The sequence below is a fragment of the Gymnoscopelus microlampas genome (assembly GCF_963454915.1).
Source record: "Gymnoscopelus microlampas genome assembly, chromosome: 23".
NCBI classification, from domain to species: domain Eukaryota; kingdom Metazoa; phylum Chordata; class Actinopteri; order Myctophiformes; family Myctophidae; genus Gymnoscopelus; species Gymnoscopelus microlampas.
Window position 1 is genome coordinate 20628068 of NC_139960.1, and position 12681 is coordinate 20640748.

The window sequence follows — 12681 nt, forward strand, 5'->3', positions numbered from 1 at the left end:
GGTAAAGTCGTTTTATTGTGCTCTGTTCAAAGTTTAAACTGCACTTTACGGTGGAGACAAGTGTCCTCAATAGCCCAGCCCACCGTTCCAGCTCTCTTAATAGCATCACTCAAAGGCCCTTTAGTTCACTGGTGCCCTTGGTCTACTCCAACTAGCGGAGGAATTATCTGGCCAACGATGCCCGAGACAACCAACTGCACCAAACCGTCAAACACTGACCTGTAGCGTCTCGATGTGAGAGAGGGAGTGGCGAGTGAGGGAGGTGGGGGGCTGGGGGGATTGGGTAACATGGTAATACTCATTAGCGCCGTGTTAGGGCTTAATATGGCGGCGGAGGGCAACTTGTCTGAGGGGGATGTGACTTTGGCCCAACGTGCTGCCACCTCGCCATCGCACACAGTGAAATAAATGATCACCGCCGAGCTCCGGATTATAGGTCACTCATTTATTCAGGAATAATTGCACCGGTGACCTTTGCAATTCAATTAAGGCCTAGATGTGTTTAAATGAGGCTGGCGGGGGGTGTGGGGTGTGGGGGTGTGGGGTGGGGGTGTGTGTGGGTGGATGGAGGGGGGGGGTGTTAAGGGACAGTTGGGACGAGGAGAAAACACGGATCAAGCCTGATTTATACTTCTTTGCACGACCACAGCGCGTTGTGAGCTTATAGATCGGCTATTTTGTGCATGGACAAAATGTAATGGGAAACTAGCTCTCTGTGTGGGTGTGTGTGCGCGTGTGCATGCGTACGTGCGTATGTGTATGATTTACACGGCGGATACAGCAACTCGGGCAGAGGAGCGGTAAAGGTCAGAGGAGAATAATGTGGTACGAAAGGCTGCTAGTACAGGATCTCAGCTGTCATAACAGCGCTGATTAAGACCCCAGACCATTTTCCCAAGAGGTGAAAGGCAGGGCGGAGACCAGACAGTGTGGCCATCACTATCAGAGCAAGTCTCACACACACACACACACACACACACACACACACACACACACACACACACACACACACACACACACACACACACACACACACACACACACACACACACAGGTACTCCCCAGTACAACACACACACTTGACTGTATATATTACACATGTATAAATGAAGGTCGAGTGAATGTTTCTTCCTTCATTCAGCTCTGTAATAACAGGAGCAATTTCAGAAGCTATTTTTTCAAGGAAGGTACCAATATTAAAGCTAGTGGGACGACCGACTTTAAGATCATGTTAAATGAGGAATTGGTTGGTGTGAAGACATCAGAAAAATACCTGCGCTGTATCTTGGAGGGAAACCTGGATGGTAAAACTATATGGCCAACAAAGTAATGGGTAGGGTCTAACTAAGCTCTGGTTACTAGAAAAGATTCCAACATAATACAGGTATATAGTTTAATGTAATTAGATTTTTATTGTATTTTGATTTATATATATTTAGGATAAAAAGGGCTGGGCTGTTTACTTTTGTAGTAAATGTATTGTCATGAAAATCTACTTTATTGCACGTGTCAGTCACCATGTGATCGCATGTTTTGTTGAGTGTAAGACAATGGAAATAAGTACTGGACTTTATTGTGCGTCATACCTCGGCTGGTTTTAACTGTAATGTTATTGCTTTTCAAATAAACTAAACTAAACTGTTGAATCTTATTCCAAAGCACTATCCTGCAAATTATATTGTGTGTGTACGCACACGCACACGCACACACACACACACACACACAAACAAACTACAAAACACACAAACAAACTACAAAACACAATACAATACAAGGTGAGAGATCATGACACTGACATGGTCAGGACAGCACACCGCCACACACAGTAAACACAACCAGGAAGCAGATGGAGAAATTGATAGCTGAGTGAGTGAGCGAGTGAGTGAGTGAGTGAGTGAGTGAGTGAGCGAGTGAGTGAGTGAGTGAGTGAGTGAGTGAGCGAGCGAGCGAGCGAGCGAGCGAGCGAGCGAGTGAGTGAGTGAGTGAGTGGGTGGGTGGGTGGGTGAGTGAGTGGGTGGGTGGGTGGGTGAGTGAGTGAGTGAGTGAGTGAGTGAGTGAGTGGGTGGGTGGATGGATGGATGGATGGATGGATGGATGGATGAGTAGATGAAAGGATGAGTCAGCTGTCAAAGAATGTGTTAATGAGATGTAACTGTGAGCAAAAATCCAGACACAGAGATGTTGGGTACGAAGTGGGGCCCAGATTGAAATACTGTCATACATCTGCAATATTGGTAAAAAAAAAAGAGAAAATCTTCTGTTATAATTATTCGACCGGCAAAACACATTTTTAATGTGTTTGGATACAAACCGATCCTTTCCATACAAGATTTCGGACATAATATCAATTCCGTAGATTCATTAGTAGGTGAGCCAATCCTGCGAGCCATATTCGGGGCGTTATGGTGCCACCTAATCTCTCTGTGTCTGAGCACAGGGTCTGTGACGCTAATGCGGCTGAGCAAAATGTTGTTGATTTTGACAACACATTTTGATTCAGTCTTAGTCATAGTTTTTTGAATCAAATTCCATTTTGTTTAAGTCATATTTTAGTCATCTGAAATGTTTTACTGTTTGGCTAGTTTTAGTCGACTAAATATCATAAGATTATAGTCGACTAAATCTACAGTTGATTTAGTCGACTAAAATGTATTTTGGCGGTGCCTTGATGGCGTCGTAATGGCTGATTTTACACTCGGTTGCATGCTGAAAATAGCCGATTTACAAGCTCACAACGCGTCGCAGTAAGACGTGTTGTGAGCTTGTAGATCTGCTATTTTCAGAGCGCAACACAGAGCGCAACCAAACATAAAATGACTTGTCTTTTAGTTCTACTGGATCTCTTCTCCACTAGTCCCTGTCTAACATCTTAGTCTAGTTTTTATTTGTTGACGAAATTGTCAATATATTTAGTCATAGTTTTAGTCATCATAGCTTAGTTTTTATTTAATTTTTATTTAGTTTTCGTCAGTGAAAAAAGGTAGTCGACCAACATTTTTCGTCATAGTTTTAGTCGACGAAATCAACACTGCTGAGCGGTGTGGATGGGTGGAGGTGGGTGGAGGTGGGTGGAGGTGGGGGTGGTGTGGCTGATGGCAGGTTGAATACTCACTGTTGATGCTACCTGTTAGTGCATTAATGTTGTTCAGGCCCATGGTGGCCCCCGCCAGGCCCTGCAGGGTGCCCAGAGAGGTCAAAGAGTTCATGGCGCCCGAACTAGCTGTGGTACCCGCTGCTGGGGGGGGGGTGTACCAAGAGAGAGTTGGGAGGAGAGCAGGGAGGAAAGCGGAAGAGGTGGATGGACAGAGCGGAAACAGAAAGGAAGATAGAGGTTGGAGAGGGAGGGGCAAGAGACAAAGAAGCAAGCAGGTTAAACGAGGGCAGACGCCGAAGGAATCGTCGACATCTCATCCATGGCATAAGTAGCGGTTTCACGCTTGCATAATTATAATAATTTAGTATAGCAATTTAACACCAAGGGTGTACAAAGTTTAACAAAAGGGTCCATTTGGTTGCAATTTTACACTCTCCGAGTTACAAATGGATGAACTAACACTGAGGATTTCAGCCTGTTGCATTTGAACCACAGGTGGCTGAATCCAAGGCTATGCTGACGTGTTGATACAAATAAATACAAAAAGGCTATCCAGCAAAACAGTCACACAGCTCTGCAGGAAGCTAAACATCTACGTGTTTGCGATGATCCTTGTGTGGGGATATAATATGTCACACCCACACACACACACACACACACACACACACACACACACACACACACACACACACACACACACACACACACACACACACACACACACACACACACACACACACACACACACACACACACACACACACAGGCATTTACAGTATAGCCCGCAATGCAATTTAAATGTGTTGATGAAGCACAATGTGTCTTTTACTGAGCCACAGTCTCGTCACTGACATGGAAATACAAAACGAAACGAGAGATCGTGACACGTACAGAGCACACACACACACACACACACACACACACACACACACACACACCACAGATCCACAAACACACCTCCGTGCATACCGGCTTCAATTGTGAAACTCGTGCAACATGGTTCAAGTGGGTGAAGTGCTATGTTGGTGGTGTTGGGTGCATGATGTCACGGGCAACATGAACTAGCACCCGCGTTCCATTTTTAGATACAATGATTCCCTCTATCCTCGTACCCTTGATCTCATCAAAGACATGTCGACAAAGCAGGATTGTTACTGAATACATTATGAAATGGAGCGATAAAAAGCAGAAAAGCTCTGTGCCGGCAGCACTTGCGGGTGCAAAAACAAAAGCCTGTCTCCATGCAGAGGAGTCTATATTTATATCACACTGGCATGACGTCTCGGTTCCATCGACACATGCACACAACACCGGGGCCGCTCATTCACTTACGGCCACCGAGCGGTTGAACCTGAGCGTGTGCTATTCAAGGTCGGGCTAACATTCAGCGAGTCAGACAGAGGGAGAGAGAGAGAGGAGAGGACAGAGAAGAGAAGGTGAAAGTACAGCATGTAAAACGCAAGGTGAGAGTAAGAATGAAAGGAAGTAAAAAGGGAGAAGAATGGGTTATTCATTCCAAAGCAAAGCAGGTCTGTGGTGGAAGCGGAGAGCGGGATGGGAGCACCGCTGTGAGAGGGACAGGAGAAAAGCTTTATCGAATTCATGCTCTGTTTTGTGTCTACGAGGAGAACAGAGACGGTCGAGCGAGCTGCCGCTGCTGCCGGAGAGCGAGGCTGAGAGGACATGAAAGGGGAAGTAGAGACGAAGGTGAAACAGGAGCTTGTCAAAAGGAGGGCGGCAGAAAGAGATGAGGCCAATGAAAAAAGGGAGCACGAGGGGAAGAAGGAGAACAGGCTGGTGTGAGGAAAACGGAGGGACGGAGGAGGGAGTCTGAAGGTGGCATTATTTTAACTTCGCTGAGCATAATCGTCGTGGCTGAGGGCCTGCGGTCTCCCTCTAAAGCCCAGCCATGTTGCAGAGTACATTAAGTACAACAGCAACAACAACAACAACACACAATGGTGTGTGTGTATAAGCACTCCTTCCCTCGGAAACAAGTATGCTTCATTAAGGTTCCCGTTTCTCTGAGGGGCTCTAAGGTGCAAACAAAGAGTCAAATCACTTAAAGGGCACAACAATACAGACTGAACGCACACGCATGCACACACGCACGCACACGCACACACACACACACACACACACACACACACACACACACACACACACACACGCACACACACCAAACAGTGGTCTTGAAGTATGGAAACCTGACAAAAGACTCTGAGATACATAAACAAAGAGACAGAGGTGGATACAAACACTGTACGTGGGACACGGGGGGTAACGTGGTGGTCGAGCCACATGCCACATGGACAGGAAGTGAGGCGCTCAGACAGGAAGACGCGAAACAGGCAGGCGTTATGGAGTCTCCATGGAGATGTGAAGTGGTGTGGAGGTCTGGAACGTTGTCAGAAAGCAAGGATGAACCAGTGGAGGAACAAACGACCACACGACAACACCACGGTACTGCGCTGCGATGGCGGTCGAACAACACGGCACGAAGATCGGAACAATGACGGTGGCTGAGTGGAGGACGATGGAGGTGATGATGATGACGATGACTCGGTAATGGGGAGGGCGGGGGAGCGTGATTTCTGTGATGATGTCGGTTTGTCAGCGCAACAACAACGGGTTTACGATGGCGATGAGAGCGGCGTGGAGAGCGGATAGACGGGGGACGGGGGACGGGCGGGGGGAGGGCAGGCGACGGGACCCCCCTTCCGAAACACCCCCCGCCCACCCCCACCGGGGGTGCAGCGTTTACCTGGGCTGGCCAGAGCTCCCAGGGAGGCCACGCTGGAGGACAGGGCGTTTGCAGTGGAGGGGCTGGCTGAGTTTTGGGCCGCCGCCGCGGCCGCTGCTAAAGTGGCCAGGTTCTGCAACTGCAGAGCACTCATACCTGGAGAGAGGAGGAGCCAGAGAGGGTGGTGTCAAACCTGGGGAGCGAGGCCAATCCAGGGTCTCGCTCCGGACCAGGACCAGATCCAGGACTGTGTGGACGAGGGCCTAATCACGGGCTGAACAGTTTGGACTCCACAGGCGAAAATAAGTCCTGTCCTTGCATCGCTTGTGTGTGCAGTGGTGGAAAAAGTACCCGCAAGTATCAATGCTGCAATGTAGAAGTATTCTGTTACAAATAAATGTCCGGAAATAAAAAATGTGCTTGAGTAAAAGTACAAAAGTATTGGCATCAGAATATACTTAAAGTACCAAAAGTAAAAGTACTAAAATATTGAAAATAGAAGATCTACAAGCTTGTAGATGTGAGCTTGAAGATCGGCTATTTTCAAATAGCATATGTATAAAATATGGCTAAAGTGGTTCATGTAGGTTTCATAATATCATAATTTATATCTGAAAAGTAACTAGCAACTAAAGTTTTCAAATAATTGTAGCAGAGTAAAAGTACAATATTTGAGATGTAGTGGAGTAGAAGTAAAAGTATTGGAAATTGGAAATACTCAAGTAAAGTACAAATACCTCAACATTTTACTTAAGTACATTACTTAAATAAATTTACTTAGTTACTTTCCACCACTGCTTGTGTGTCAGTATAATCTATGGCTGAAATAATGCATGGAAATTAGCCCTGTGATGTTTGTGTGTGCCATCTGTAGAAATGACACAGTTGTGCAATTCAGCATGTTACAGTAGGTCTAATATGGGACAACTGCAGCAAACCTGAGCATAATCCTTGATCCATTCATTGGTAATTAGCTTGTTGGCATTAGCATATGGGCCCATACTTAAGCGTAATTAATGACCACATGCCAACAGCTAAATGATGGCTAAGCTAGGGCTATAAAACACCTTCTGTGGGTACAAGTGGACCTTTCACCTGGCTTTTTGTGTCCGTGTACGTGTACGTGGGCGTGTGTGTGTGTGTGTGTGTGTGTGTGTGTGTGCGCGCGCATGTGCGTGCATGGCATTTCACACGGCAGTTGTACAAGCCCTCATAAAGCAGACAGACTCGTTCACCAGAACAGAACTTTGTTATCTCTAATGAGCAGCTCCGAGTAAACAGAGAGATCCAATATGTTTCCGTGGCTGAGTGTTTGTGAGCATGTCATCATGTTAGGAAATCAACTTAAGAGAGGCGGACACTTTGTCAATGTGAGGTATGTGTCTGTATATACAAGTCTGAATGTATATACAGTACAATGAGAATACACACACACACACACACACACACACACACACACACACACACACAGGAACACAAAACATCACAGGAACGAGACACCACAGAGAGGAGTATGTCTTGTTTGACACCGCAGAGAAATGATTGTAGTTCATAATAAAGAGAAGGGGTATTTTGTGCACACCCCCCCCAAAAAAACAAAAAACAAACGCAGGTCGATGAGAATAGTCAGCTGGATTCTATAGCGATATTCATTGATGTCCATTTTACACCGTCAAGTGTCTCTCTTCTGTAAAACGGATGGATCCTCCTAAATTATTCGTACCCTTTCCAAGGTTAACAGTTGATAGCAAAAAAAACAGGACTGCCTGTCTGTGTACATGTGTGCCTACTTGCAAGTGTGTACTATTTATACATTATTATACTGAATATGTGTGTCTATACTTAAGGAAAATGTCTATAGGCTACTTTGCAATTCATGAAGTCAGAATCCATGTATAATTATTTTTGACAATCTTCTGTAATACATCAGAAGCTAAATTGAGCTGGATCATTAGGTGGAAAAATGTGCAGACATCATTTGCATGCAATGCTTTTGTCGAATGAGCAGACAACGAAATTTAGGGCAAAAACCAAAGAGCATTTTCTATGAATATGGGTCTGTAAGAGTGGAGGATCCACAAGCACGACAGCGGGAGAAGCAGTTACAATGCTGCTGCCTCATGCAAATTCACACTTGTGGGGGGGATTCACAGATAGGCCACAATGGAGAAAGCCCACCTGTGAGAATACTACTTCATTGCTGCCTATTGGGTGATCAAGTAAAGCCGTTACCTTTTTACTACATTCTTGCTGAAGTTGCCATACTCCTCTGTGCAGGGGGGTCATCGATGTGTCCGCACACGGACAAATGTAGAACATTATAATGTTCTTATTTTGATCATAAGACCCAAATACTGAATGTCAGTCTCCAGGTTTTCTTCAGAATATGTATAGTGTGACACTGATTTTACTATGACACTATGTATGGCACATTAGGAGTCCACTAGTACTAGTGGTTCTCAAACATTGTATTTTCAAGGAACCCCATAACTCTCAGAGTTACAGACCTGTAATGGTAATTTAGGGCTCGCTATTTATGTGTTTGTCTACTGATTTTGTATGTCTGTGGCAAAAATATAATTTTGACAAACATGTCCACCACAAGCTAGCAATGGCGATGACCCTTGCCAATGTGATCACTCACTCATAAACCCATTTTGGGGGCTGATAACACTCAAAACATCTATTCAGGGGTGAAACTAGCAAGAGAAAATCCTACTCAAGTAGAAGTATTGTTACTTGACTTAAACATTAAACAAGTAGACTACTCTGAGTAACAGCTAGTTAATGGTCACAGTGAAATGGCCAATGTGTACTGTATTTCCTCTCCAATTCAGTGATGCTGGTGGTGGGCATATTCTTTTTATAAGGAAGCTTTCTCAAAGAATGACTTACGAGAGAAAAGAGGTTTGAAGCAAACTTCAATGCAACATCCTCCTTGATTGTATAACAGTATTACTGTAGGCTGCTCTGTCATTCTTGTATTTTCTAGAGTACTGTAGTAGTGCAATACCATGGGTCAGAGGACCGAATACTGCTGAGCTAATACAGACAGCCCGTTTGGGCAGAGGCGAATTGTGTTTTGAGCTTCATGCAATACCGCTGGTCAACCTGTAGTGGTCCTACCCGACCACAGGATGTACATTTCAAGAGCAGGCAGACCAACTAAAACCACCACGGTTATTGTTTTAGTTATATTCTATTAACATAAACTACCATACAAAATATGCAATACTACTACTACTACTACTAATAATAATACAAATTTAGACCCCACTCCTTTGGGGTATTTTTTGTCACTGCACCTTTTCACATACGTGAAATGTGTCATCTGCAGTTAGTAGTTACACATCTTAACTATTAGGAGCAGTTGGCGATATTAATACAGTGCCTGGGGAGCAGTTAGGGGTTAAGTGTCTTGATCAGGGACACTTCCACACACATATAGAGACACACGGCCGGAAGCGGAAGGCCTACAAATTCACGCCCACTTTTGAGATAGCGCCGCTACTTCGAGGTCCTTTAGAACGATGAACTGCAGCTGCCAATGCATTCCCTATGAGAGGATATGATAAGTTAGCCTACTTTTAAAATATTCCTACATTAACTGAAGACGATATTGATTTAAATAAAAATATGTTTCCAAATGTATGGAGTGTCCTTGTCAACATATCTTCTTGTTTTCTTAATAGTTGATGTGTTTCACATTTAATTTGCCACTTTAAAGGAGACATCCGCTCATTTTAAGTGTTATGTTTGATGTGCGTCAAATCACTTACCGACGTAGAAATGAAAATCGCGTGACTCCACAAATCCCCCTATCGACCCCCACCGTTGCCATGATAGTAGGATGCTGGATAGCCCAAATTCGCCTATTTTAACAAATGCAAAGTCTGTTTTTTTGCTTCTAGTACTCATTGTTGAGTCCCATGATAATGTAACAGGTGCTAAAACTCCGAGAAGCTAACGGCTAATAACAGAACGAGCTAATGCTGGGGCTGCTTATCTCTCTGCATGGCAGCCCCAGGTTGCCAGGTCGGGAGAGAAACAGGCAACCAGCATTAGCTCGTTCTGTTATTAGCCGTTAGCTTCTCGGAGTTTTAGCGCCTGTTACATTATCATGGGACTCAACAATGAGTACTAGAAGCAAAAAAACAGACTTTGCATTTGTTAAAATAGGCGAATTTGGGCTATCCAGCATCCTACTATCATGGCAACGGTGGGGGTCGATAGGGGGATTTGTGGAGTCACGCGATTTTCATTTCTACGTCGGTAAGTGATTTGACGCACATCAAACATAACACTTAAAATGAGCGGATGTCTCCTTTAACAAGTTACCCATAATGTTAACACAGCAGAGGGTAAACGGCAGACAGACACATTGTCGTATTTCAGTGACATCACTGTCTTTACGAGCGCCGACCAGTGGCGTACCCACTTAGGAGGCAGGACAGGCGGTCGCCTGCCCAACTAAGATCTCGCCTCCCCTAAAAAAAATAGAAAATAACCCGAAAAGGTGTCAATGCGTGCTTAATGTCCTCAAAGTCACGCATCCAACAACATTTGAACTGAGCAGATTGGACCTTCTGTTCCAGAGATAATGACCAAAACATCTTGAAAACGGCCACTTTCGCCAGTTTTCTGGGTATTGAAACCCTCAAGGGATGCGTCCGTGACGTATATACCATGCGACCACTTAAACTCTAGATCTCCGATGCTAGCGGTTTTGACACACTGATGGAGTACATTATAGTATATTGTGGGTAGTATCGAGATGGCAGATATGGGACATTAAAAAATAAACAAATGGGACAGTTTATTAGAACACAAAAAAATCGCTACAGCCTCAGTTAACACAGTTAACCAGTGAAATGACAGTATTTTACAATGCCTCTCATAGAGATTGCATTGAGAGCTGCAGTTCATCGTTCTAACGGACCTAGAGTAGCGGCGCTGTCTCAAAAGTGGGCGTGAATTTGTAGGCCTTCCGCTTCCGGCCGTGTGTCTCTATTCACCTGTTTCCTAGGCTGTGTGTGTTTCACTTCCTGTCGATTTCATTGGATATCATTGGTCATCTGACCAGTCTCAGACTCTCATTGGATTTCTTTGGATCAAATTGACAGGAAGTGAAACACACAGCCTAGGAAACAGGTGAATACTCTGGGTGAGCTTAGGGTAGACGGTCTCTCTACCCATTCAGCTTTCAGCCAATACAGATTGGTCAAAAGAAAGTTTTATTAAGCAAACAAAAGTCTATTGCAATTTCAAGTGAAAAGCTGAAGTACTGATTTTAGATCAATGTACTCAAAAACATTCAAGTACACAAAAAAGCTACTCAGCGATAGTAACTTGTGTATTTAATAATGAGTTACTTTCCATCCCTGCTTCTACCAATGCACTAGATGTGATATTCAGGTAACACATGATCATTGTAGCGCGAGTGCTGTGCTGCTGTGGATGACAAAGACATAGCATATATAAAAAAAACATATACCACCAAAATATCTTTCCTTTCCTTTCCATCTTTTCTATTGCAGTCCCAAGATGACAAAAAGAAACAAAGACCAATAAGAGACATGCAAGCTCCTCCGTTCTCCGCGAGCGTCCTCAGACAGCAGTTCATGCTCACATGAGTCACATAATATCAGGGAGATGGCATCACATAATATGGAGTTTTATAGAGAATGGTGCGCAAGCGAGAGACAGAAATAACTAGGTTAGAGAGAGAGAGAGAGAGAGAGAGAGAGAGAGAGAGAGAGAGAGAGAGAGAGAGAGAGAGAGGGAAATCTAGTTCCATTTGTACACTCTCAGAGTAAAATTAACATAGAATATTTCACTGTGAAATATAATCTACTTCCCACATCAGGAGTCTGAGTATCCGGGGCTGTGCAGATGGTGGAGTGTGCAGTGTGCAATGTGTTTGCTGTGTGTGTGTGTGTGTGTGCGTGTGCGTGTGTGTGTGTGTGTGTGTTCTCTGGGGCTAGTGTGGCTCTATGGAGGAGCCTGTATGGCAGAGCGTGGCCGTGCCAGGCCGGTGTTGGCTGCGTCTAATTGAATGCTCATTGGGGTAATTGAGCCTCTCACAGCTCCGTGGCTCCTCGTGCTAAAGACTGGGACCAGATGTCACTCAGCTGTCTCACATCTCCTGCCAATCACTAATGCTCTCTCTCGCTCTCTCTCTCTCTCTATCTATCTGTCTCTCTCTCTCCATCCATCCATTCATCGCTGCCTCACCACTCTCTCACTCTCACAGATGGAGGCCAGGCCAACAAGATTTAGGAATTCCGCTGCCTGGGTTAAAGCTGCAATCCAGACCTTATTTTAAGGAGTGAAACGTTATTTCAATACCAATCTGTATAGTAGAGTATATTATTACAACAGGCCTAAAACTAGCACAGCTCCAGTGTTTGGATAAGGTCTCCCTACTCTTGATTGAAAAATGGAAACGCTGTAGGACATGTACTGGTTGACAAGTAGTACTGCCTGAAGCACATAAGCACAATAACTCTTCTGGCCAAATAGGATTACCTCTTGGCAGAGGAGTTGAAATATGGACTCTCATGTGGGAGACCCAGATTCAAATCCCAATCAGGACATAAAAGTTACAGATGTGTGTGTGTGTGTGTGTGTGTGTGTGTGTGTGTGTGTGTGTGTGTGTGTGTGTGTGTGTGTGTGTGTGTGTGTGTGTGTGTGTGTGTGTGTGTGTGTGCGTGCGCGCAAGCGCAACATTTTGAATCACAAATATATTATTGCCTGGCAATCTCACTTGAGGGAAATTCACACTGAAAGTCAAGAATACAAGATGGCTACACAACTTCAAAACTCCATCATTTCCTCGCTGGAA

General features: G+C 44.7%; 1 protein-coding gene across 3 annotated transcripts in view; it reads right to left on the reverse strand.

Moving 5' to 3' along the window:
- The window catches only part of LOC311040328 (CUGBP Elav-like family member 2), a 70358-nt gene that overhangs the window by 5401 nt on the left and 52276 nt on the right, over window positions 1-12681 (reverse strand). The window contains exons 8-9 of one of the 3 annotated variants that reach the window (XM_084050540.1): window positions 5859-5993; window positions 3113-3235 (exon numbers count right to left, since the gene is read on the reverse strand). The exons of the other annotated variants lie outside the window; for them this stretch is intronic. Of the exons in view, the coding sequence (XP_083906666.1) occupies window positions 3113-3235; window positions 5859-5993 (258 nt within the window). The remainder of the gene's footprint in view (window positions 1-3112; window positions 3236-5858; window positions 5994-12681) is intronic. 3 annotated transcript variants of the gene reach the window in all.